General features: G+C 35.6%; 4 protein-coding genes across 7 annotated transcripts; 3 read left to right on the forward strand and 1 right to left on the reverse strand.

Moving 5' to 3' along the window:
* Positions 1-7,745: 7,745 nt before the first annotated feature.
* Positions 7,746-11,225, forward strand: LOC116108103. Its single transcript, XM_031394391.1, has 6 exons — positions 7,746-8,172; positions 8,255-8,387; positions 9,073-9,176; positions 9,305-9,449; positions 9,528-9,668; positions 9,800-11,225. Exons 1-6 carry the CDS (start codon positions 8,135-8,137, stop codon positions 10,946-10,948), a joined length of 1,710 nt encoding a protein of 569 aa, XP_031250251.1. The 5' UTR covers positions 7,746-8,134; the 3' UTR covers positions 10,949-11,225.
* Positions 11,226-11,342: 117 nt separating this feature from the next.
* Positions 11,343-15,263, forward strand: LOC116108104 (methyltransferase-like protein 22). 2 transcript variants are annotated; one of them, XM_031394393.1, is made up of 9 exons: positions 11,343-11,742; positions 11,892-11,963; positions 12,658-12,731; positions 12,816-12,918; positions 13,433-13,483; positions 13,776-13,926; positions 14,083-14,221; positions 14,552-14,657; positions 14,750-15,263. In XM_031394393.1, the coding sequence occupies exons 1-9, from the start codon at positions 11,622-11,624 to the stop codon at positions 14,887-14,889; spliced, it is 957 nt and encodes a 318-aa protein (XP_031250253.1). In that variant the 5' UTR covers positions 11,343-11,621; the 3' UTR covers positions 14,890-15,263. The 2 variants fall into 2 exon arrangements, with proteins under 2 accessions (XP_031250253.1, XP_031250252.1); XM_031394392.1 differs by having other exon boundaries at positions 11,344-11,742; positions 11,823-11,963.
* A 1,061-nt stretch (positions 15,264-16,324) lies between these two features.
* Positions 16,325-21,020, forward strand: LOC116108101 (nitrate regulatory gene2 protein-like). The gene is made up of 4 exons (XM_031394389.1): positions 16,325-17,495; positions 18,147-18,322; positions 19,104-19,327; positions 20,131-21,020. The coding sequence occupies exons 1-4, from the start codon at positions 16,472-16,474 to the stop codon at positions 20,897-20,899; spliced, it is 2,193 nt and encodes a 730-aa protein (XP_031250249.1). The 5' UTR covers positions 16,325-16,471; the 3' UTR covers positions 20,900-21,020.
* A 158-nt stretch (positions 21,021-21,178) lies between these two features.
* LOC116108105 (ras-related protein RHN1-like) lies at positions 21,179-23,377 on the reverse strand. 3 transcript variants are annotated; one of them, XM_031394394.1, is made up of 7 exons: positions 23,158-23,377; positions 22,704-22,781; positions 22,439-22,606; positions 22,045-22,093; positions 21,867-21,940; positions 21,683-21,776; positions 21,179-21,573 (listed from the first exon to the last, which is right to left on the reverse strand). In XM_031394394.1, the coding sequence occupies exons 1-7, from the start codon at positions 23,194-23,196 to the stop codon at positions 21,476-21,478; spliced, it is 600 nt and encodes a 199-aa protein (XP_031250254.1). In that variant the 5' UTR covers positions 23,197-23,377; the 3' UTR covers positions 21,179-21,475. The 3 variants fall into 3 exon arrangements, with proteins under 3 accessions (XP_031250254.1, XP_031250256.1, XP_031250255.1); XM_031394396.1 differs by lacking the exon at positions 23,158-23,377 and adding an exon at positions 22,964-23,060; XM_031394395.1 differs by having other exon boundaries at positions 21,180-21,573; positions 23,154-23,377.
* Between the last annotated feature and the right edge of the window lie 1,822 nt (positions 23,378-25,199).

Raw genomic sequence — 25,199 nt, forward strand, 5'->3', positions numbered from 1 at the left:
ACATCTTAGCAGAATAATATGGGAACTTTTTTTTTTTTTTTTTCCTTTAGCCCCCATCTTTTATATGTAATAATAAAGAAAAATTATTCTTTTCCATCCATACTTTAATTCAAAGTTTTATATTTGCAGTTATTAAAAAATTAAATAAAATTAGGTCAATTAGAGTCAAAATTGCTTAATATTTCTTCTTTATGGCATGAATTAATTTTCAAATCTCATATCCTTCTAAACCTAAAGCAAACACAACTACCATTTAATCTTCTTTTCGAGATTTCTTTATTAGTTTGGAGCGTTTTAAAAGCTGACGACTTTATAAAATTATATTAAAAGATCTCAAATCTAGCGTCAAATTATGAATATATTTATAAATTTTTTCTCAGATTTTTGAATAAGTATAAAAACCACCATTGTTGATATTTACTTTCTAAGTACGATTATACCCTATCTATTGTGGAAGACGGAAGAAAGCAAAAAGAAATGAGAAATAATATAGTCACCGAAAGTTACACACCGAATTCATGCATCGAATGACGTGACAAAATCTTGACCGTCGATTAATTATAAATTAATATTAATAAACGGTCAAGATGCACCATGTCATTCAGTATGCAACTTTCGGTGACTGTAGCATTACTCAAAAGAAATATGGACTATAAAAATCAATATGCAACTGGGCCCAATTCCCATTCAAGAGTAAATTGGGCCTTGCATTGTACACATGATGTAAAATTGGGCCTTTAATGGTCCAGAGTAGCCAAATTCCCATTTACAATCTTATTATCCATGAGAGAATTAATAACCGAGGTATCCGAGTACACTTGCCAGCCAAGCCCGACTAGTTCTCAGTATCACGGAACACCCTACAAACCCAATTAACCAAGATAGTTCTACAATTGTGGTAGATGTCTCTCTTATGACTTCAACAAGACCCTTAGGTGTAGCTAACCGTAATGGTTAAAGAGTTTGTCGTTCGACCACAAGGAAAAAAGTTATGAGAGAATTATTAACTACCCTAAACAAATAATAATACCATGGATTACCCATATAAATAATCTTCATATCCAATAATATTATGCATCAAAACAGTATAATCCTTAATTTTATGTGTCAAAATCCCCCTTGATGAAACCCTTTTCTTCAGTAATAAAAGGATTTTCTAGCATGATGACCCTATTGTATTTGTTCATACTGTTCACAACAAAATTATAAGTTGTTAGTTGGAATTTCAAAAGTAATATATTAATTAATATTGATTAAGTCACTAATTAATAGTTATCCTTATGTATTGGACTCAACTTCATTTCTATGCAGTTACATGTCAAGCTTCAATAACTAAAACCAGATTAGTGACCCATAATCAACTAATTAATTTCCAATTCATTGCCAGCTGCTCTTTAGTTTGGTTTTACTTCCCTTTTCGGCTACCAAATACATGAATGAGACAACTTAATTTGCTTACAGAAAATTAATCTACTTTTAGTAGCAAGACATGATAATTGGTCTATACTTTTATGCTAATTAATCAGTCTTCTCATCTTCTTCAATAAGTTATCTTTTGATTCATAATATTTTAATTATCTTATCCCTGTTTCAAGTTTTCAACCGTTAGATGCTTCGAATGATTAAAACGATCAATAAGTATTAAAAACATCTTGTGGTGGAATCAAGCGACGTCCACCGACATTATAATATGATTATGAGGTGTTGATATAATTAAATTGCTTAAAGAGCCGGTTGGTGCCCCAAGTTCCATTTATTTCAGATTCCCACCATTAAAATAACACTGCTAACAATTTTTAGTGAGAGTGTAATTACCATAATACCCTTAACCCTAAATTGATAAATTATGTTTTAACCCCTAAATTACTAAAATTATAAAATTAACCATCTTATTTTGAAATTACTTCAATTACACCCTCAATGACTACGCACCGTCTCGGTTTTCACCGTATTTGGGCTGTTTCCGATGGCAGGGAACCCCTTGGTCACCTCCATCACCTTCCCCATCGTCCGTCGTCCAAAACCCCTTTGGTTCCAGACTCATTGGGCCCTCCAATTGCCGACGCCGTCAAGCTTAGGTTTTCGTCGTTTTTTGCTAGATTCCGGGGACGAAAATGCAATTGGACATCGCCACTGCAAACTAGCATCTCCAAATCTACAAAACCCATATGTCCCCAGCAACCGTTTAGTGGCCATTCGCCGGTGGAGAATGACGAAAGCCAGTCACCTGTGGCGGTTGTTGTGGCTGGCGATCGGATGGCTAGCGATCGAAGAGTGATCAGGGGTTGTGAAGGGTGCGGTTCTGTAGAGGGGAGGATGAGGGTTCGAATAATAGTGACAAGGATGATTTTGGGTGGAAGAATCACCGGAAAAGAGCGAAAAACGTCGACAGTGGTGTTGGCTAACGTGCGCCGGAGCTTTGTTAGGGGCAACGATCTACTAATGTGCGTCTCCTCTGCAAAATAACCAATTTACCCCTGAGCCGTTATATCTAACCATTTTTCGTTACTTTAAGGGTGGGAATCTGGAATAAATGGAACTTGGGGTACCTTAGGATTTCATCAAACCTTGGGTGGGAATATGTCGTTTACTCTTGCTTAAAACTCACGTCTTTATCGTATAAGAGGAACGACTCTTTGCCACTCAAATAATACCTTAATGACACTTTTTCACCTCCTAACTTTTAAAATATCACTTTTTCATCCAAAAAAATATATTTAATAACATTTTCCCGCTAACTCCATCAATTGTCGGTTGATGCTGGTATCGTTGCAACTTCATACCACCACCATTCTCTTCCCAAGTCATCACTCACCAAAATCCCTCAAACTTTACTCCCATCGATCCCACCAATCGTCGACAATTGAGCAATTAGAGTTTGTGCAACTGCCCCTTCCAAGTCAAATTCTGATCAATCATGACCACTAAAATCCAACCTTCCACCAACAAAAGATTCACCGACCTCCCATCCTCAAAATTCCTAAAAGAATAGACCGAGTTTGCTCTCTATCTGTCGCGCAAATTGAAAAGTGTATTTTTTTAATAAAAAAATAGTATTTTAAAAGTTTATGAATGAGAAAGTATCATTAAACCATTATTTAGATAGCAAAAAGTCGTTAACTCCTAATATAACACTACAATACATGTCTCTCTTGTAATTATAAATTTATAATCTGAGTTTTTTATTATAAAAAAGTATTTTTATTTGCTAAATTCATATATTAATTAAAATCTTTTTTTTTTTTTAATCATATATTTACTTATCTACTGTATTTGACTTGGTGTGAGTTTTAATTATCGAATATTTTGATCACTAATTTAGACTTCAATTTTTTAGTGATCAGGTGAGAGTGTACTTATCATGCATGGATCATGATGGAACTTGGATCACCACGAGGAGTCTACCAACCAAATAATCCAACGGCCAGCCAGTGTTGACTATTCAATGACATATGGATCATGTGATTGAGATTCGTGGGGCCAGATCAACGACACCATAAAATTCCTCGTGACTAAGCATGACTAAATTATTTCAGTAATTGGACTTCCATGTTCGAATGTGCACTCCTTTTAATTTTATTTTAATTTAATTTCATGTTTAAGATTTTATTTGTTGAATTTTGATGAAGACTTATAATTAATCCTAGGATGGCACGTGTCATTTCTAAATATATGATGTCTCGCACTAATAATAGTGTTAGGTAAACAATCAACGACAATTCCTAAATCACATCAAGGAGTCCCAAAACCAAAAGTACTATCAATTATTAATAATTTTTCTCACCCAAAAAATAATAAAAAAACTACATGTTTACGTAAAGTTGATATTTTGTGATTCTGATAGTAAAAATTATAGGGTGCGCTCCCTATTTTTATCCATATTCTCAATCCTATTCTCCAAATAATGTTTGACACACTATTTCAGAAATATTACCTTATTTTTTAATTATTTTTAGACCCCATAAAATTATTAATTTCACTAAATACCCCCTGATTTTTTTTTTTTAAAATTAACAACCCCCCCCCCATCAACCCAACTTGTCAGATTCCGGCAACCACCGCTGATGATAGCCAGAATCTGTACAAAGGCCTAAATTCTGACCATAAATGGCCGGAATTACACCGATCTGGCCTTTTCCGCCGTCGTTGACCGAAAACGACGGCCACATCTTTGGTCGTCGCTGACAGCCAAAGATGGCCGTCATTTTGGCCTTTTCGACCGTCGACGGCCATAACATGCCGTAGATCTGGCCTTTTCCGGCCAGATCCGTGGTGGATCTGGCCGGAAAAGGCCATAATGATGCGTTACGGCACAGATCCGATCGGTCTGTGCCGTAACGAAATTTTCTAGCCAGATTCCAGCGGTGGCGGCCGAAATCTGACACTGCAGGTGGTGGGGGTGTTTTTTTCATTTTATATAGTAGGGTCTTTAATTAAATTAGTAAACCTAAGGGCTTTTTCATAAATTTTTCAAATTTACCTCGTAATACTCCCCTATCCAACAATCCAATACTATCCTCAAAATCCTATCCAAAATACTACACCAAACGCACCCATATTCGTTATCACCACTTAAACCTTAGAGTTTCTTTTTTTATCTAACCCTTTTCACTTTAGCACTTGATTCTTATTGATTATCGGTCATTCTTAGTTGATTTTTGACTGATTTTGGCAATAAATATTCAATCAGTCATTACCATTCAATCCAACGGCCCCCACTCTACAAAACTCCTCTTACCTTGATTTTTGATAACTTCATCGGTTAGGCCAGCTTATGTACACCTCAACTAATATTTCAGGACTCTAAAACTATCGACTGGGTAAGAGTTCTAATAGTCACCCTTATTAATAACTGAAGAGAGACTTAAATTTAGAAACTGTTGAATAATACACCTAATAATTCTTATCGAATCACTCGCCTATCTAAGGATTTGTTAATTAGTATTAGTTTTGTCTAACACACCAAAAGCTGGGGAAAGTGAATTGAATTTTCTTTAAAAGCCTATGAAAGAGGGATGTGGTTACAAATGATTGACTACTTATAAAAGTTAAACAAAACCAAGATTCTGAAGCAATGCTGAAAGTTTGAACACTTTTCAACCAAATCAAACCACTGGCATCACATTATTTTTTCCAATAAAGGGGAGTAAAGTAGCATCAAATTCTTGGCAACGAAGAAACACAAATGGAGGTCTGTTATAAGTTATTCACAGCTGTCTTCTTTCAACAACACACCATTGAATCAAGTCCACAGGGCTGCTTGACTTGCTCCTTTTCTGGTCTACAAGTAATGCAATTTGGCCAAGTAACGCAACTTCCTTTTATTTATTAACATTCCAGCCTCAAATTGACGCAAACCCTGCACAACTTTCTTTGACCCCGTTTACTTTTCCAAAATTAATCAACCCACCAGAAAGTACAGAAACTACCAGCTACACCCCCTCCCTATTAGTTCACCGGTTAGAGTTACATATTTACCCTTAAAAATGTATTATTATTATAATTTATAAAAGAATATATATATTTGAATTATGATATTATTTAATTAAAACTACCCCTGGATGATCGAGTGGTTCGATAGAGATCCTGAGTTTAGGTCTCTTCTCGATTGCTAATAGGAGTAATAATTAGAGTTCTTATCTAACTAGCAGTTCCACGATCCCGAGTGTAAAGGTGTGCGAAAGCTAGCATAGAGTCATAGACACTCCTGATAATAATAGAAAGAAGATATTATTTAATTAAGAAAAATTAAAACAACAAAAGATGATCATGATATGAGGCCTCACTATTTCTAAAGATCTAGCCAACAATCTCAGTGAGTAAAAAAAATTTAAATCAAATATTTTTGAATTTTCTATTTTGCCCTTGTCTCAATGTATTTTAACATGAGGAAATAACGACAGACGTACAAGGGTGTTTATTGTAGTTTCTGTTATTTCTGATGGCTGAAGTGTCGTTTTGAAAAAGCAGAGGGGGTGTAGTAATTAATCGTTATTTTTCGGTGGAAATAGTGCAGGCCAGCCTGCTTTGCCCAGTCACCTGTGGGTTATTACTTGCATTATTTTGAGGAGTTTGTAAGCATAAAATCAGGATCATTCTGTAGACAATTGATAGTTTTATGAACTTGGGTGGGTTGGATTTTGGTCAGCACATTTGATAAAGTCTCATGTAGAAATATAATAATTCGGAATCCAAATTTAATGACTAATTTATAAGGTAATGTATCTTTCATAAAAACGTCAATAAAGAATTTAATCTCTAATTTTCAAAAGGATAATTGATTCATTTATGATACGTAGCAATCACCCTCCTCATTTACCTCCAAATTTCAACATGAAATTTTAAAAGATTCAACATCTCTATTTATCATACTGACTTTCTACTATATATTTTAATATTTCAAAAAATACCCCAAATCCTGTTTTCTTAACCTAATTTGAAACTACAATCTCTATTGAACTTTTTTTTTTTTTATGATCAGGAGTGTTTGGACCAATTTATGCGTACTTCAACTAATCATCCGAGACTTTGGAACTACCGACCAATTAATAGTTCTAATAACTATTCCTATTAGCAATAAATGAGAAACTCAAACTTAGAACTTTTTGAATAATACACATTTTTATTAAACTTGTTTCGCTACTGAGCCAAAACTTTTTATTGTTTAAAATTAGAAGCAACTAATAGAACATACTTTTAAAGGAAAAAAAATAAAATTAATTAAAAAAATATGAAAACTTTGTGAAGACAACTGTTGTCATTTTATGTGCAAAGTAAATCCAAGTAGACCCGATAAGGCTGGCCAGCATCATTCGGGTTGCCTCACATTGTCTTCTTTCTTTATCTCTAAATTTTAGCTTCTTTTAACCTTATATTATGCCGATTGCTTTTCCTTCCTTCCTTCCTTTATTTATTCATATAAATGTTTAGATAAAACTAAACTTCCTAAAATGGCCTTATCTATGTATTTTTTTTTTTTTCAAAAAGACAATTATCTCAAAATAAATTCATGGAAATAAGTTTTTTTTTCCTTAATTAATAAATCCTAGATTAATTTTTAAATCGTTTTGATTAATGGACTGGCTAAGGGCATGTTCCATGTTAATCTCGTATTTAACAATGGAATAATTTTATCATAATCCCATTTTTAAGGTAAAAAAGATGTTTATTCTTACTAAAATGAATTTAAACAGGAGATACCCAATTGAAAATGCATGCCATAAACACTAAAATTGAGTCACTCTGACATATTTATCCTTTAATTAAGGGATAATTACCAACAAAAAAAACATGCAGATCTAATTAATCCCCAAAATCGGGAATCAAAATCTACCAGCTCAAATATTTGCTTTCCTTTGCTTGATTCACAGACAGCTCTTAAACAGATAAGCTTTGTAATTCTAAAATAAATTATTATCAATTTAAATAAATAAATAAATATTATATAGGTTAAAGAACTAATTAAAGTTAATAAAATCTTTTGGAATTAAAAACTACCATGTTAATACAAGGTCAATCTAGTAAAAGATTTGTTATAAAGTATTTTCGGAAAACAATTAAAATGTTTTTTTAATTTTAAAGCATTTTTCACAGTAGGGGTATTATGGTAATTTGAATGACACGTCAATACAACCTGGAGCAGCCAGAAGGTTAAAAAAGAAAAACCCGCGGGAAATATTATAACAAAGTTCAACCGGACAGAGAGAGAATTCCACGTGGCGGATTCTCTCTCCATCTCTCTCCCAGCTTTCATTCTCTGCCGCTTGAACTCCATTCGTATAAATAACACAACACAACTCTCTCTCTCTCTGTAACCTCTCCACTTCCATTCCTTTCGTATTCTTCCTCCGTTATTAACCCATTTTTGTTTTAACCTTCATATTGTTCCTCCTTTATTAATCCATTATTTTTTAACCCACTTCTTCAAATTCTTGAAGAATCTGCGTTTCTTTTCAGCTTCTTGATTCCATACCGAAACTCCCCGTTTCTTTAGTTTCTTGAATGCAAGTTCTTCGAATTACTTGATTTTTTCACTAGTGTTATTCTTTTCTTTGCTTGATTGATCTTCGTATTATTGAACCAAAAGAAGAGTATTTCTGGTGCTCTGTTTTTTTTTTTTTTTTCATAGTCAACCATGTTTGATGCCATGAGATCCAAGTTCTATAAGAAATCGTGAGTTTCTTTATGTTGGAATTCTGTGTTTTTTGTGTTCTTTGTGTTTTGTGTTTGTTGATTTTTTATTTTTTGGATATAGAAAATCGTTGTTGAAGCTTTCGAAGACGAGGCTGGAGACAGCGAAGAAGAAGAGATTTGCGGTGTATCAATATTTGAAGAATGATCTTGCTGAGCTTCTCAGAAACGGGCTTGATTTAAATGCATATGGCAGGGTAAATATCACTTCTAGTTTTGATTTTGCCATTAAAGATTATATTTTTCGTAATTTTCTTCGTGGTTTTATGCTTTTTGCATACGTTTTGGCATTATTGCCATATTGTATAAATAATCACAACTGTTTTTTACTATATTGTTTAATCTCAAAATATATATTTAAAATAAGATGTGGGATCTTCCTATTATTTTCTTCTGCTGGTATAACATGGCTTTCACGATAACTTCTGTAATTTTTCTAATTTATATAAATGCCTCCATTGACGTATTATGGCTTTGTTGCTGTTAGTTGTCACTTCTTTCTATAGAAAGTATCTTACACCAGTAAAAACAACCTTTTTATGCCGATTTTATCTCAAACATTAAATGTGTGGTGCCTCCAGATCCGTAATCTCACCTGTATGAACCACAAAACTCATTCTATTTGTAGTAATGCTACAAACTCCATGCAATGATTTGGTCCATGAGGTCAAATTATTGATTTCTCATATGAGTTTTTCATATGATTTTCTTTTGCGGGTGTATATTTGCTCAGCCCCGAAATAAATGGGAAATCTTTCTTTTGTAGATGATTACAAGCAGCACAGAATGTAATTCAACTTTGCATAAATACATATGTAATTACGATCCACAATGTCACAAGTTGGAACTGATTGATTTTTTTTTTTTTTAACGGTGAAACAGGTTGAAGGGTTTTTGGCAGAGCAAAACATGGCATTCTGCTATGAGTACTTGCAGCAGTGCATTTCGACCATCTATAACCAGCTCTCAAACATGGAGAATCAGAGGTTAATGAGACTAATTTTTTTTTTTTTGCTTTGTTTTATATTTAAATTTTTTTTTCGCTTCTCTAACATTTTGCCTCAATTGGGTTTTTTCTGGGATATTGACGAACTTTTTCATCTTCATCTTTCAGAGAATGTCCTAGTGAATGCAGAGAAGCTGTGGCAACTCTGATGCATGCTGCTGCTAGATTTGCCGACTTGCCAGAAGTACGCGAACTCAGAACTGTATTTACTGAAAGATATGGGAGTTCCCTGGAAAATTTTGTCAGTAAAGAGGTGAGAATCCTTAAATTCACTCCAAAGAGTAGAACACTTTATGCTTAGGAATACTAACCTGGTCAATTTTTTATGTAGTTTGTTGCGAGGTTAAGTCCAGAGGCGCCCTCACAGGAGAGGAAGATTCAGATAATGGAGGAAGTAGCACAAGAATTCTCCATTCTATGGGATCCTCGGTCTTTAAGAAAGCAGTTGTTTAAACCGGCACCACCAGCACAAGTAAGCATTTATGAAACCTTTATATTGCACAAGGCAGAGGGATACTCAGCAGGATTGTCTTGTTGAATACAATTTGATAGTACTTGATCTGCCAGAAATCTGATTATTCAACATTCATGAATTTCCTGCAGGACAAGCCTGTGCATCGAACCCTTCATGATACTGACAATGATGGATACAATAAGCATAAAAAGAAGGATGATGCCTTACCGGTAAGGGACAGCCGCGATGGTGCAAAAAAAATGAATGATGTGAGGGTGCATGATGTGCCAACATCTAATAGAAAGAAGGACGCCCCTTATGAAAGGTACAATGTGCCTAGTAGTAGGGAAGATAATGACAATGATGGATACAATAAGCATAAAAAGAAGGATGATGCTTTACCGGTAATGGACAGTCGCGATGATGGAAAAAAAGTGAGTGACGTGAGGGGGAATGATGTGCCAACATCTAATAGAAGGAAGGATGCCCTTTATGAGAGGTACAATCTGCCTAGTAGTAGTGAAGATGAAGTCGTTTCGAATCATAGAAGAAGAGACAGCAGCACCAGCCAAGATAGCCAACGGACTGGTTCGAGTTCCGTAGGAAGTTCTGTTTCTGAAGATGAAATTGATAGCAGGAAGCCCGTTCGCTATGGACTTATCCGTCCCCCTTATGTCAAAAAGAGTAATGCCAAGATAGGAACAGAGGAGCCCTTGAGATCAAATGATCATGTAAATGCAGAGCAAACCAATTACAAAGATCCTCCAAATGTGAAAAGCAACTCGAAACTTCCACCAGGGCGTGAAGTCGCTGGCAATAACTTGAAACCGCCACCAGGTCGTGAAAGGGCTGGCATTGGTATGGCTCATAAAATAAGTCCACGTTTGCAGTCCATACTTAATGATGGTGGGAATCTAAGCGATGAAGAGGAGAAAAAAATGGATCAGCTGTTGATGCATTACAGTAAGAAAAAGACATATTCTCCTGCAGGACAAGATATTGATGACACTTATGGAGCGGCGAGACAGAGAATTTCAAGAGGAAATGTATATCCTCCTCCGGGAAAACAATACGAGGAAACTAATGGGACAAGGCACAGAAATGCGAAGTCTGAGGTGCCTGCAGCACCAGCAAGGGCTTCATCTATGCCACCAGAACAAAATTCTATAGATGAAGCAGCGAAAAAGCACGGTCGAGCCAACTCATTGCAGCCGGAGATGTTGGCAGGTCACGTGCATCCGAAGCTGCCGGATTATGATGACTTGGCTGCAAGACTTGCAGCTCTTAGAGGGCGATAAAATAACTAAATGATGAGCTACATATAGCATCAGAAGCTTAGAAATTAACTAGTTTCAATTCGTTTATATTCATGATTTATCTAAACATTGATTCATTCCATGTTCTTCTATTGCATTGGTAGTGTTTGAAATTATCTTCTGGATGAAAATCTGTACTCTCTTTGCAAGTGAAGATAATCCATTGTCTATGTAATGTAACTTCAAAGCATATATTAAACTAGCTGTTTGTACAGTATTTGATGCATATTTTTAGTTTCTACTTTCTAGTTTGATTATGTAGCTACCAAAACAGAACACAAAGCCAAGAGCTTTTTGTTGATGTTTTATCTTTAGTCTCATAAAAGAAAAAGAGGGTTTATTTCCTCCACTTTAGATCCATCCACTTTGTTTATAAAGTATTAAAAACACCTCTGTAATCATCAAAAATCTCCTTAAAATCATAAAAAAACCCCTCAAAAGTTATCAAAAAATCCCTAATAGGGGTGTTTTTAATACTTTCTAAATCTTATAGGGGAAGAAAAAAATCTTTTAAAGAAATACATCTGAATTCTGAGGAGGCATTGATATGAAATCGCAAAATAACGACGTCGTTTTCTGACCCAAATCGCCTTCGTCTTCCCAGAACTACTCCAATCAGTGTCCTGAACGCGTGTTCTTGAAAAACACACGAGAAATGGACGCCGGAGAATCGTCAGAGGAGCAGACAGAACAGGTGATGAGTGAGGTCCACGTGGGCTGTCCACCTCACTCCCCTGGACCCCACATCTCACACTTCACCATCTCCCTTCCACCTGGTATCACCACTTTTCTCTTTTCTTCTTGCCCTGCAAATTTATGCATGCAAAAAACAATAATTTTACTTTTGGTTATTCAGAAGTTGAACCCACAAGATTCAACGAGCTGTTTAAAACTGAAACTGAAGCAGCTGAAGATGATGATGCAGTGTGTGAAGTACAAGTAATAACCTTCGACCGAGATGGTGATCTTGTTTTGCCTAGACGAGAAAGCGGCCGCAGTAAGTTCTTCTATCCTATACCCATGCGTGTTTGAGTCATTTTATTGTAACTCATGGCTGCCGGGATGGGCATTTAAGTTCAATTGGATTTCTCAGCTATATGTGAGGGGTTTGCTACAATACTGGGCCAGGTAACGTTAATGGGCGAATGTTTTGGACACTTTTGGTTTTGTAAAAGGTTTTTTAGTTACCAACAATATGCAACTCCTTTATTTAGTACGGTTATTAAAACATTGTTACATTAAATTAAAATGTGAATAATTTGATAAAGAAATAGGTGATTGTATTTAATACATTTTTTGCATGAAAGGTGGGAAAGTGGAGACTGGAGAGTGTTTTGTGCTTGATTTTTTATCTGCAAGTGTGAGCACATCTTAATTGAGTCTTACCTTGCTCAAGTTCAAGCATAGATTGTTATATGGAAAAGATTTTTGCTTTCATGAGTTTTGTTGTTGCAGGATGAATGTGAATTTTGTTTACTAATGTGGAATATGGTTGTGTAGTTGGGTTGGTGTGATGGTGAAGTTGTTTTGAATTCAGCCCTGCTATCAAACTCAATGTTTTGTTAGCTTTGTGAAACAATGAAAGAAAAAGGGAGTATAAAGTTTGAGAAGGATAAGCCATTCATTTTCTTAAATGTTTGGTTCATATGAAATAACTGGAGGGAGTAATTTTGTTTTCTTGAATTATGCAGAGCAGTATAGACAGTTTTTTAAAATGACCATCCAGCACAATATTACATCATCAATTCCAAGCGTTGGTTTGCAGGTAAAATTATTGGTTTGACTACCATGATTTTGATACACCGTTTGTGCCACATTCCCAGCATACTAATGTCATTTGCTTTTTCAGGTATGGAAAGCAGAATTAGTGTTATCAGATTTTGTGATGCATAAGATGTGCACTTCTTCTGAATTCTATGGAATTGTTTCATTAGAACTTGGTGCTGGAACAGGTATCCTGATTATTCTGGATTCATGATGTATCTCAGTCATGCATTATGCTACCTTTCTTAAAAGAAAAAGAAAAATTAAGCATTAAAACATTTCCTAAAGGATGACTTTGTCCCTGATGGCAATAACCTTCAGATTAGCCAGGCCTTGTTAGAAAAATCTAATTTCATCTGCTTTATAGGGCCTGGTGTTGGTTTACTTGAACATTAATTATAGAGAGATGGAATCATGGAAAGATAGATTTAGCTCCTTTGTCATTTGAGTATTAAGTTCTATTTTTTTTTCCAGAAAGTTGTTATAATAGTTAGGAAAATTGACTACAAATTTTTTCCCAAAAGTTGGGAAGAGGAAAACCATTTTGTGGTGAATTTTTCTAAGCATGATTGTCTTACACTATACCTTTTGGATATACGAGTTGAGGAAACATCTCTATTTCTTTTCCTAGATCAAACTATTAGCCAATCTGAAAAACTAGAGCATCTTATACAAGCAATGTGATTTCTCTTTCTTTATCAGGGCTGGTTGGAATGTTGCTTGCACGTGTTGCTCGAAAAGTTTTCCTCACAGGTACAGTGTGATTGGAATTGCATGTTAAACTTTGCCTCAGTTGAATCTGTATCTTTTATTTATTTGTTGTCAAGAAGATCGAATTTACCAGATATTTTAGGAAGAGATTCCTGCTTATATTGCCTTATTGTGCGAATTTTCATGTTTGTTTTTCAAGACAATATATGTGATATTTTCTTTCCTATTCTCTAGATTAGCAAAATTTCCTTTGATTTTCCCTGGGGAAGATCCTAGCACATTACATACACAAATTCATGTAGATCTTAGCCTCTTGCCTTTGAATTCTTGGCAGACTATGGTGATGAAATCCTTGACAACTGTGCTAAAAACATTGAACTTAATTCTGGAGTTTTCGATCGTCGAGGTTCAGTTAATGTACGTGAACTGAATTGGATGAATCCCTGGCCACCAAATATAAGCTTGGCTGATTCTGCATCACAAAGGTTATATACATGTGATTTTATTAATAGACTATTCCACAAGCCAGTAATACTTAATGAGTTTGAGCATTATTTTCTCCACTTCTATGATTTGTTTAATATATTTGAACATTAAATAATTTGGGAAAGTAAGGTATTTTGTTTGATGGTGACATCTAGGTATTCTTGGAACCAATCAGAACTAGAAGAAGTGAAAAGAGCTCATTTGCTTGTTGCCGCCGATGTTATATACAGTGATGATCTGACTGATGCTTTTTTCAGTATTTTAGAGAGATTAATGTCGCTGGGTTCAAAAAAGGTACTGATTGATGGGGAAGTATAGTCAGCAATAGATAATAGATAAATTATATATTTGGACAGATCAAATAAATCTGTAAATGACGTCTTGGGATTTAGATGAATCATTTGAAAGGTGTTTTAGGAAGGTCATGCTCATGAGATCTATTTATCAATGAGGGTGGCAAAACAATACAAGATAATGTATTACGAACTCAATGTGCTTCTTATTAATGATGTTGCACACAGCATATTCTACAGATACATTGTGTTCCAAACACCAAATTGTTGTCAAATATGAATTCTTTGTAAAGTGATTAAGTAACACACATTTGGATCCTCTTATTTTCAGGTATTATACTTGGCACTAGAAAAGCGTTACAACTTTAGTATCAGTGACCTTGATGTTGTGGCAAATGGTTATTCACATTTCAGAAGTTATCTGAGAGAGGAAGGAGGCAAGTATATGACTATTAATTTGTACTCATTGCCTTGATTTTCTGCATGTCCACTTTATTTTTACAGCATGGCTATCTGATTAATGATGCAGAAAGTAAGAGTCCTGAATGTGGATCGACACCTTGTTTTGTGGGTAAACGCATTGATCTTAATGAAATTCCTCAATATGTAAAAGAGTATGACAGAGGAAGTGATGTTGAGCTTTGGCAGATAAAGTATAACAAAAAGTAAACCCTAATCTGGAGACTCCTGTGACTTGGATTTTGAAGTTATTATGAGCATAAAGGACTGCTTGCCGGTAATCAATCTCTTTCTGCAATTTAACTTCGTAGTTCATAACTCCATAGCGATCTGTTCTGATGCTTGTGCAACATGTACCAAGATCTTAAGAGAACCAAATTTAACGATACGGTCAGTAATTGATGAAAACAAAAAATTAGAAGGAAATAAATCATAACCATATATTACATTATTTTACAAGTGTCATGAGATTTTTAAAAGCTCAAGAGAGCTCAGAGTAGGAGACAATCCTAATTGGTATTGTAATTCCTTGTATTTTTAATAGATTCGAGTGTTTGAGATAGAGATATTTACCTCAATATGTTAAAGAGTTTCATAGAAAGTTTCTGTAAATGTTGTTTGATTATTGATCTAAGACCAAATTTATGATTGGCTTTTCCATGCACGTATACTTGTTTTAAAAACACAAAAGAAAAAAAAAATGTACATAGTATAGACTATGAGCTAGTTGCCAAAGCCTACATGTGAGCCGTTGGATTGCCTTCATCAAAAAGTGATGGGGGGAATCCAATGGCTGACTACCCTAAAAGGCAAAAGCTTACAAGAGATTGTAAAATCTGAACTGTGAAGTGATATATTTCTTCCCATTATAAGCTCTGACAGATCAGATCCAAGGATTGTACCGGGGTTGACACTGTAAAAATGGACTGGACAGCCCATAACAAGAAGTGTACAGTGCAGCAGAAGCTTTGAATAAGTGCTTTTTAAACTTATAAATGAAGAAAGAAGCAGCAAAAGAATCTAATACTCAACTCTGGCTGCCCCCTGTTTGGTGGGTCCTCATTCTTACTTTAAACACCCACTAGAATTAATAAAAGATGCTGAAAGCACTTTTCTTTTCTCTCCTCAGTCCTCACCTCTCACTCAACCCTTCTCTTCCGATCCGTTATTCTCGATAACCTTAAAGCAGAAGCTATAAACTTCAACTGAAAAAAGTACTTCTGCATAGATCCTCTGCTCCACGTAGCTGCCATCTCCTCTCCCCCTACCAATCACATCCCTACACGTGGATTATCATGCACCCTTAGATTCTATTCCACAATATAATTAAATGGTAATATATTTTATATTTATTATTAGCTCATTTATATATTCGCTCTTAAATCACTGTGCCAACTACTATCTAATCCACATTAAACAAATCTTAGAATGGGGATTTGTTTATTAAATATTAAATTCACTGATATTTAATTAATTAGCTCTGCTTAATTAATTACCATTCCATTATTGTTCTCCAATCCCCATGTTCTTTTGTTTCACATTCCATCATGCCGCCGGGAAAAACAAATAAAATAGACAAACGAAAACGACGTAGTTGAATATAATATTTACCCATTAATACGTCATCGTTTTCAATTGGATGACTTGGAACCGTCTTCTTGTTCTGCATCAAGACAACTAAAAGGTAAACCAAATCTTCTCTCCATCTCCGTACAGTTAGCATAGCTTCACTCAACTTGCCCTCTCATTTCATCACTCAATTCGAAACCCCAGATCGATAAAACAGCTCCCCATGGGTTGCACGCAATCGAAGATCGAGAACGAAGAAGCCGTCACGCGATGCAAAGAGCGAAAGCACTTCATGAAAGAAGCTGTTTCCGCGCGGAACGCCTTCGCCGCCGCTCACTTCGCATACGCCATGTCTCTCAAAAACACCGGAGCCGCCCTCAGCGACTACGCCCACGGCGAGGTCCAAAACCCGCAACTCGCCTTTCAGAGCAACGCATCTCATCCGTCGTCATCGGTTACCGCCGCCGCCGCCGCCTCCGCCTCCGCCCAGGCGCCATTCGATCAACTGAAACCGCCGCCTCCGCCGACTCTACAGGGCTTCCCTGCGCCGCTGCAGCGGGCTGCCAGCATGCCGGAGTTCGTCAAAACGTCAAAAACCCGGGAACCCAACGGCGTGGGATCCCCTATTATGGAGGAGACCGACGCTGATGAAGAGGATGAAATTGAAGAGAAATTGATTTCGAGAAAGAGAAGCAGCAGTAGAAATAAAAGTGTGGATCATCAGAATGTGGTGGGGCCCACGTCGCCTGAAAGGCCGGCCCCACAGGTGCAAAGCAGTGGGATGATGTCGGAGCTGCACGATCAGCCTCAGCAAGAAGCGATGTACGATTTCTTTTTCAATCCGCATGGCCAACCAGGGTCGACTTTGGAGGAGGTGAAACATGACATGGTGTTTAATGAAAAACCAAAAAGAGAGGAGTATGTAGAGGAGAAGGTTAATGCTGCAGAGACGGCGGCTGTGGAGGAGGAGAAGGTGGCGGCAGTGGCGCCACCTGTGGAAGAGGAGAAGGTGGTGGCGCCTGTGCCGCCTACTGGTGAAGGAGGGAGTGTTGGGAAAAATTTGAAGAGAGTGAAGGCGACAGGGGGAGGAGGGGAGAAGAAGATGGTTAAAGGGAGTGTAAATCTGTTGCAGATATTTACGGAGCTGGATGATCATTTCTTGAAGGCCTCGGAGAGTGCTCACGATGTTTCAAAGATGTTGGAGGCCACCCGGTTGCATTATCATTCCAATTTTGCTGATAACCGGGGTAATTTTGTAGTGAAGAGCTTATTTAACTTGCCTGTGAGGATATAGGATCTAAATTGTGGAAATGTGTAGTGTCCTGTGTGTTTTTGACGTTATAGATAAGTGGTTGTTGGTAAAATTGCAAGTTAGTTGGCTTAGTGACTGAAAATTCTAGTTGTAGTAATTGTGTTTAATTACAAGAAATGGCTACTTTATAACGTTACATAAAAATGATTATGTTTGAGTGCATTGGTGATTTGCTATAAAGAAATTGATTTTCAAAGTGCTTGAGAATTTAAAAGCTAAACTGTGGACTATGATACTGTTAATGAATAAATCACAAGTTATTTAGGCTGGAATGATTTCCAAATCTACTTATGGTGTAAAGTTTGATTAATAACAGGGGGAATCAGCATTATTTTGTACAAACAAATATTTTTATGCAATATTGTAGTGGTGAAAAAACTGAGATATTTATTTGGCAGTATAATCTTGACTGTTTAAGCAACTTCTCTGTCCTGCTGATCTAGGTGATGATTTTGAGGATTTTTATAAGTCCGAGTTCTGTTATTTGGTAGTAATTGTTTACTGAACTGTTTCACAACAAGTTTTATTTTTTGGTGATATAGTATAAAGAGACTAGTTTGTCATTAGCTTGCTATTTGCACTGCAGGACACATTGATCACTCGGCAAGGGTGATGCGTGTTATTACATGGAATCGGTCATTTAGAGGAATGCCCAATGTTGATGATGTGAAGGATGACTTTGACTCAGAAGAGCATGAAACTCATGCCACTGTGTTGGATAAATTACTAGCTTGGGAAAAAAAGCTTTATGATGAAGTAAAGGTATGTTGGAGTCTTTCTGCTTTGACAAATTTAATTTAATTTGGCTCTTATACTGCCTTACTGTCATATCTTTTTGTGTGCTTGACTTGATCAATGAATATTTTCGTGTTCCATACTGCTTGAACTTTTAGCTAATTAGCTTATGTCTAATTTCAAATGTCTGTATTTGCAAGTGGATTGCTGCCCTCTTCATAGATTTCATTGAATTAGTTGAAGTAAAATCTAGATTAAGATGCTTGGAGGGAGGCAGTTGTTTCCATTAACATGCTCGAGTTCAAAATGATTCCTTTTCATAAAACTTTGTTCTTAAAAACTGAAGAGAGTGAGAATGCAAAAACTATTACATTTGTTCAAAAATCAGATGTCTAAAATAGTGTGTGATTTAAATCCTGTTGTCCTTGTTGTAATGTGCTTGTGTGTAATAACACCATTCCAAATGATAGTTTATTTAGCTCCTTGTTTTTCATCCTTTAGATGTAAGGTTGCCAGAAGGATGGTATAACTGTTTGCGTGTAATATCTTCTGTCATGATGCTCCAGAAGTACATCTCTGCTTTTTCCATACATCTTTAACCTTTATCCTCTCTCTTTTGTTTGAATGGTATCAAACAATTAGTTTTGGTTTCAGTATTAGCTAACACGCTTACTACTTTGGTTTCTACAAAAGTGCTACATTCATGCTACATTTGACTCTGTTAATTTTTTTTTTTTTTTTGCTTCATAAAGCAAAGATCCACTTGTCTTGTCTTTGGGATCTTATTTGGGACTGATATTGCTGATAGGCAGGTGAACTTATGAAATTTGAGTACCAAAGGAAGGTTGCTTCGCTAAACAAGCAAAAGAGACGAGGTACCAACTCTGAATCGCTGGAGAAAATAAAAGCGACAGTGAGTCATCTACATACTAGATATATTGTTGATATGCAATCCATGGATTCAACAGTTCTAGAAATAAATCGTCTACGAGATGAACAGCTGTATCCAAAACTTGTTCAGCTTGTTGATGGGTAAGTTGCAGTCCGAACAGAAATTGACTTGTTAAACTTGCTTGAACTCTTCTTTGGTTAGCTTATTCAGGACAAATTTTTGTCTGGACTCTACTTTCTCACTTAAGAAGATGATTGTGTTTGTGGCTTGTATATTTACTAATGGTAGGAATCAAAGATATTGAGTTGAACAGTAGACAGTATGAGAATTATGGGGACTCATGTATATGGTTTGACAGTACAAGATGATTCATTAGAGGATGCAATAAAAGCATTATAGAAGTGTTAATGAATGTTGTTTGAAATTTGGTAAATTTTTTTTGCCTTTTAGCCAAAATTAAGAGAAGTGGGTTTGATTGGAACCAGCACTTCAATCTAATATTTCCAATGGGCTTTACAGTTTACAGGGGTGTTTAATTCTGTTATCTAAGCATGTGATGCAATACCACACCTGCATAGAAAGATTTATAATAGAACAATGATTTGATCAATCTGGCAACATCGAGAAAGATATGTACTAAATTTACAAAATCTCCTGTGAACTTTGATATTATTTTTTCTTATTATATGTGATTGCTGCTGTTTGGGGCTTCATGAAAAGCCCATATTAAGTGACTAGGTTTGGAGGACCGTTTATGATCATTTGGTCATACTAATTACAGAATTAATTTGACTTCTTAGCTCTCTGTGCATACTTTGCCTTCTTGATTATATGCTTTCAGGTGCTTATAGTGAGTCATAAGAATGCTCTATTGAGTCTCCACAAGGTTTTTTTTAATTTTAAAAACTTGGTGAAACCATAATAATTGGTGTATGGTCTGCAGGATGGCAACAATGTGGGGGGCCATGCATGGTCACCACGAGCAGCAGTCTAAGATTGTGTTCCAGCTAAAATTTTTGGACATATCTCAATCCCCCAAGGAAACAACAGTGCACCACAGTGAGCGCACCATGCAGCTATGGGCTGTTGTGCAAGATTGGCATGCACAGTTTTGTAAGCTTATGGACCATCAGAAAGAATACATTAAGGCTCTGAATAATTGGTTAAAACTAAATCTCATTCCCATTGAGAGCAGCTTGAAGGAAAAGGTCTCTTCTCCTCCAAGGGTTGCAACTCCCCCCATTCAGAGGCTCCTAATTACTTGGCATGATTATCTAGGGACACTTCCGGATGAGGGAGCAAGAGGTGCTATAAGTAACTTTGCTGCCATTATTAATTCCATTATGCACCAACAAGAAGATGAACTGAAATTGAAGGCAAAATGTGAGGAAATAAACAAGGAGCTTTTGCGCAAGACCCGACAATTTGAAGACTGGTATCAGAAGTATATGCAGCGGAGAACACCTGAAAATGTGGATCCAGAAGATAGCATGCACAAGGATGCTGTTCAAGATAGACAGTTTGCTTTGGATCTGATGAAGAAGCAATTGGAAGAGGAAGAGGAAGCCTACCAGAGACAATGCGTTCAGGTGCGAGAGAAGTCTTTAGCAAGTCTTAGAACTCACTTGCCGGAGCTCTTTAGAGCAATGTCCGATATATCCCTTGCTTGTTCAAGAATGTACAGGGAATTGAGAAACATATCACAGCACTAGAGGCCAAGTGAAATCTCATCATGAGATTGCATTTTGTAAGTTTGTATAATTTGTTTGTATGTGTCAATTGAAACTTTATATGCTTTCTATACAGAACAAGTATATATTTATTGTCATTAAATTGATGTGCGTTTCAATGAAAGAAATGTTAATTCATCTGAGTCTGCATGAAATGCTTCTTCCTGGCGGAAGGAATACTCTGCTTCTGCTGTCTCTTCTCTTGCATAATAAGAAAATCTAGAATTTGAAAAATATATAGAAAGCAATTGGAGTTCCTTTAAAAGAATCCCTCTATGAATTTGGACATGCTTGCATAAATTTGATTAGTTTATATGCAAATTGGTAGATGTTTCTGAACTTTTGTCATTTATAACAATTATAAAAACCTGAGGGTATCTTATTCACAAATAATTTGCAACTCGTACACCTTGAAATGAGAATTATGGGAGCCAAGATTAACACACAACTTGAGGCACAATTCCCAGATTTTCTGTAAAGCAGCACGTTTTTACAAAGTGAAACTCAAAGAGGGCTGCGAGAAGAGCCATTTCCAGGAATCTTGAAAGAAACCAAGTCTCATCCTATGCAACAAAACCGTCTTCTTTTGTCAGGTGTCTCATGGTTTAGAGTTATCCCTGAAGACCTTGGAGGACTAATTCTTGCCAGTCTTTTTGCTGCAAATTATAAAGAAGAAACCATCTAAGCTTTTTCATGATAATTTACCGATGTTTGTGATGAACAAGAATCACAATGAAGATACAAGCGTTTGTTATTAAACTTTACCTATTTCATAGAAAAGCTCATTGATATTCTGCGCAGTTTTTGCTGAAGTTTCCATGTAAAACATTCCACTTTCTTGGGCGAATTGCTCAGCTTCCTGCAATGGAAGAAACAGAGGAAGAAAAAGACAGATTTAAATGACTTCTCCGGTACTGAAAGGGAAATGAGAGAGATTTTGTTCAAGTACCTCAGCTTCCACCTCTCTATGTGAATTCAAGTCAGACTTGTTTCCCACCAATGCCATCACCAAATTTTGATTTCCTGGAGAAAGTAACATAATCATAATGTGGAATTTTCATTTAAAAAAAAAAAAAAAAAAAAACCTGTGGTCTATATAGCACTACTTTTAAGATCTCTGTTTTTACCTTGTCTATGCAATTCCTGAACCCACTTCTTCGCTCTATTGAATGTATCCTGGAGCCAAGCAACATTACAGCAGTTATTTCTTGAAGAAATGAACATATATATAGATTTCACAATCACTTTCCTAATGTTTAGGACTTCTGAAATTAATACAATTCACTAGCCGTAGCCCTTATTTCACACTATCAGGATGTAAACAAATGAATGACTGATCTTTTTACCATCATTTAATCCTCTTCAATAAAAAATACAGAGGAAACATACTGAAACGAAAAATAACAGCATCTTGTTAGCAAAGGATTGTTTCATAAAACTGCCACTAGCAATGCAGAACCATGTTTATATATACATGTTAATAATTTATATATAACCAGAAGAAATATACTGAATAATTACCGTGCTCGAGATGTCATACACAACTACAGCGGCGGCTGCGCCACGATAGTACATAGGAGCCAAGCTATGGTATCTCTCTTGTCCTGCTGTGTCCCAGATATCAAATTTTACAGTGGCTTCAGTCAAGGATAATATCTGAGTGAAAAATGCTGCCCCTATTGTTGGTTCCTGCACATGCACATAACTAAAGGTCCTCAACTGTCCGATACATTAACAAAATAAATAAATTAGAGAATTGCAGAAGAAACAAGAATTGAGCATTAACCTGGTGATCGTAAAATTGACCTTTGATAAATCTTAATACCAAACTTGTTTTCCCAGTTCCCATGTCCCCCAGAAGCACCTGCAAATGAGATGTTGCAAAATAAGATTTACTGCCATGCTTAGAACAAGAATCAAGATATCTTCAATGTGGCAATTACAATATGAAAAACATAATTACAAAATGGTAGCTAAGAATTTTTTGTTTATATATAATTTCTTTCTGTGTTGAAATTCCTTATCTACTCTACAGCTTATACCCACCAAAGATTTGTAATTTTCTAAACTAAAAATCAAAATGTCAGATTATGTGCAATAAACTTGAAGATCGCATAAACACAACTCCTGCTGGCAGAATAGATCCGTTGTTTTATGAAAAGAAAGGCAGAAAACAGCGAAAAAAACACAATAAATGAAAAGAAAAAAAATAAACTGTATAAAAGTCAAAACATACCCACCAGCTTGGCTTGTATAATCTTGTTGCCAGGCCTTGCCATTGCACACAACTTGATGATCAATATAAGGTAAAACAAAAATAAAAACAAAAGAAAAAAAGAAACCCTTTGAGATAATCAAAACAGAACCAGTTTTGAAGTTGAAAAAGGAACCCAATGTATTGCTTCTGAAGAAACCTCAAGAATCAGAGAGAAGAAGAATGATTGGTTTGACTTTTGAAACCTGCATTGCACTGATACATATATCAGCTTTGACTGTTAGGTTTTAGTTTAATTTTGTTGTTGCGTGGGGCCACATCGTATCAGTTCATTGGATACAGGAGGACCCACTTACTAAGTAATTTTCTTGTCTCCTTCTTCTGGTTGGATGGAAATAATGGAATCAGAATGACAGAGTTTAACAAAGTAAATTAGGAAAATTATATCTCAGATTGTTTTGTTTTTCAAATAATGTAATTTATAGGATGCCATTAGATAAAAGGAATGCAACACCATGTGCTAATTTTACTATGTCAGGTTCAGGTATTGATTCAGTAACATTGCAAAACTAGCAACAGCTATTGGATCTTCCACAACTGTTAATTATTTGACCATTTATAGATGATAGTTCGACAACATTATTGAGACCAGCAAGAAAACATTTTCCTAAAACAAGATAAGTGAACTATCTCGGAGTGGTTGAACTATTCAATATGAATTTTTTAATATATTTTTCAAGAGGTCTTGAATTCAAATTCCCTTATTAAGAGTAGTTACTGAAACTCTTACTCGACCGATGATTTCAAAGTCTTAGGACCTTGACTGATAGTTTCAAAATTTTAGGCATCTCAACACTCCCCAGTTATCATTAAAAAAAAAAAACAAAACTACTGAGTGAGAGTTCAGACATTTTCATTACAAAAGTTCAATAAAATTACTTTTTATCTTTCCTTGATTATCTAGCTAATGATCATCATTCCACAAAGAAGTTTTTGAAGAAAATAGTTACATTATGGGGGTAATCATATCCATCGGTTACCTTTAGTTGAAGATGATTAAATTCAAGATTTTCTCTTACTGCCAACTTTTTATCTAAAAAATTGGAGAAGAATGGTGCTTTTGTCTCACCTGGCTGGACCCTTCCAATTAATTACAAGTAGATTCTTTATCTTGTTTAAAACTACACCTTAAAAGGAGAGCAAAGGCAAAAAGAGTGTGAGATAAATGGAGGGCATGCAACAAGCAACAAAGGTAAAGAAGACAAGGATAAAGATGGGAGCATGCTTCATTGATTAAGCCTAAAAAAAAAAAAAAAAAAGATATCGTCTAGATGGTTATCATCATCAAAGTGAATTCATGATATTTGAAAAAGTGAAAGCAAGGATAAAATAGTAACAGTATAATGATGAACCAAAATAGTGATTTCCATTTTCTTATAATCTATAATACAGATCTGTGAAAGAATATATATAAACATATATACTAGGATTATTTACAAATTGTTTTGTGTTTTATTATTTTATAGAACAAAAAGAAGCTGACTGAAGCCTAATAAAAAAAAAAATATAAACCTCAAACGACTGGTCTAACAGTCAAGACGGTTTGTTCTATTCGTTAACTTTTGGTTTTGAACCTTGGGCCGCCTACCACAAATTTGATTTGTGGCTTAACATTGAGCTTATAAGATGTTTAGTATACCCTGAAGATTAGTCGAGGTACATGCAATCTGGTCTGAACACGTCTATATATATATATATATATATAGACTGTAAGACGGTTTGTTCTATTCGTTAACTTTTTGGTTTTGAACCTTAGGCCACCTACCACAAATTTGATTTTTAGCTTAACATTGAGCTTATAAGATGTTTAGTATACTCTGAAGATTAGTCGAGGTACACGCAATCTGGTCTGAACACGCCAGTGACGAACAAGCAAGTTTGAGTAAATTTTTTCCAGTTCTTTGTCAATATTTTTCTGGACTTCAAAGTCAAGCACATAAATTCATATAAAAATCAAGTATTTTGCTTGAAGTTTAAGCCACAATATTCATCCATTAATTAATTATT

This window comes from Pistacia vera, unplaced genomic scaffold (genome assembly GCF_008641045.1).
Source record: "Pistacia vera cultivar Batoury unplaced genomic scaffold, PisVer_v2 Contig553, whole genome shotgun sequence".
Lineage (NCBI taxonomy): Eukaryota > Viridiplantae > Streptophyta > Magnoliopsida > Sapindales > Anacardiaceae > Pistacia > Pistacia vera.

Excerpts from the sequence above, each read along its gene's own strand:
- LOC116108103 (XM_031394391.1), top strand. The coding sequence starts at position 8,135 with ATGTTTGATGCCATGAGATCCAAGTTCTATAAGAAATC. Across the intron at positions 9,450-9,527 it reads AAAATTTTGTCAGTAAAGAG|TTTGTTGCGAGGTTAAGTCC; the intron begins GTGAGAATCCTT and ends TTTTTTATGTAG. Across the intron at positions 9,669-9,799 it reads AACCGGCACCACCAGCACAA|GACAAGCCTGTGCATCGAAC; the intron begins GTAAGCATTTAT and ends AATTTCCTGCAG.
- LOC116108104 (XM_031394392.1), top strand. The coding sequence starts at position 11,622 with ATGGACGCCGGAGAATCGTCAGAGGAGCAGACAGAACAGGTGATGAGT. Across the intron at positions 12,919-13,432 it reads AGAACTTGGTGCTGGAACAG|GGCTGGTTGGAATGTTGCTT; the intron begins GTATCCTGATTA and ends TTTCTTTATCAG. Across the intron at positions 14,658-14,749 it reads TTATCTGAGAGAGGAAGGAG|AAAGTAAGAGTCCTGAATGT; the intron begins GCAAGTATATGA and ends TTAATGATGCAG.
- LOC116108101 (XM_031394389.1), top strand. The coding sequence starts at position 16,472 with ATGGGTTGCACGCAATCGAAGATCGAGAACGAAGAAGCCGTCACGCGA. Across the intron at positions 17,496-18,146 it reads CAATTTTGCTGATAACCGGG|GACACATTGATCACTCGGCA; the intron begins GTAATTTTGTAG and ends TTTGCACTGCAG. Across the intron at positions 18,323-19,103 it reads AGCTTTATGATGAAGTAAAG|GCAGGTGAACTTATGAAATT; the intron begins GTATGTTGGAGT and ends TATTGCTGATAG.
- LOC116108105 (XM_031394394.1), bottom strand. The coding sequence starts at position 23,196 with ATGGCAAGGCCTGGCAACAAGATTATACAAGCCAAGCTG. Across the intron at positions 22,094-22,438 it reads TGTATGACATCTCGAGCACG|GATACATTCAATAGAGCGAA; the intron begins GTAATTATTCAG and ends GCTTGGCTCCAG. Across the intron at positions 21,574-21,682 it reads TGAGCTTTTCTATGAAATAG|CAAAAAGACTGGCAAGAATT; the intron begins GTAAAGTTTAAT and ends TATAATTTGCAG.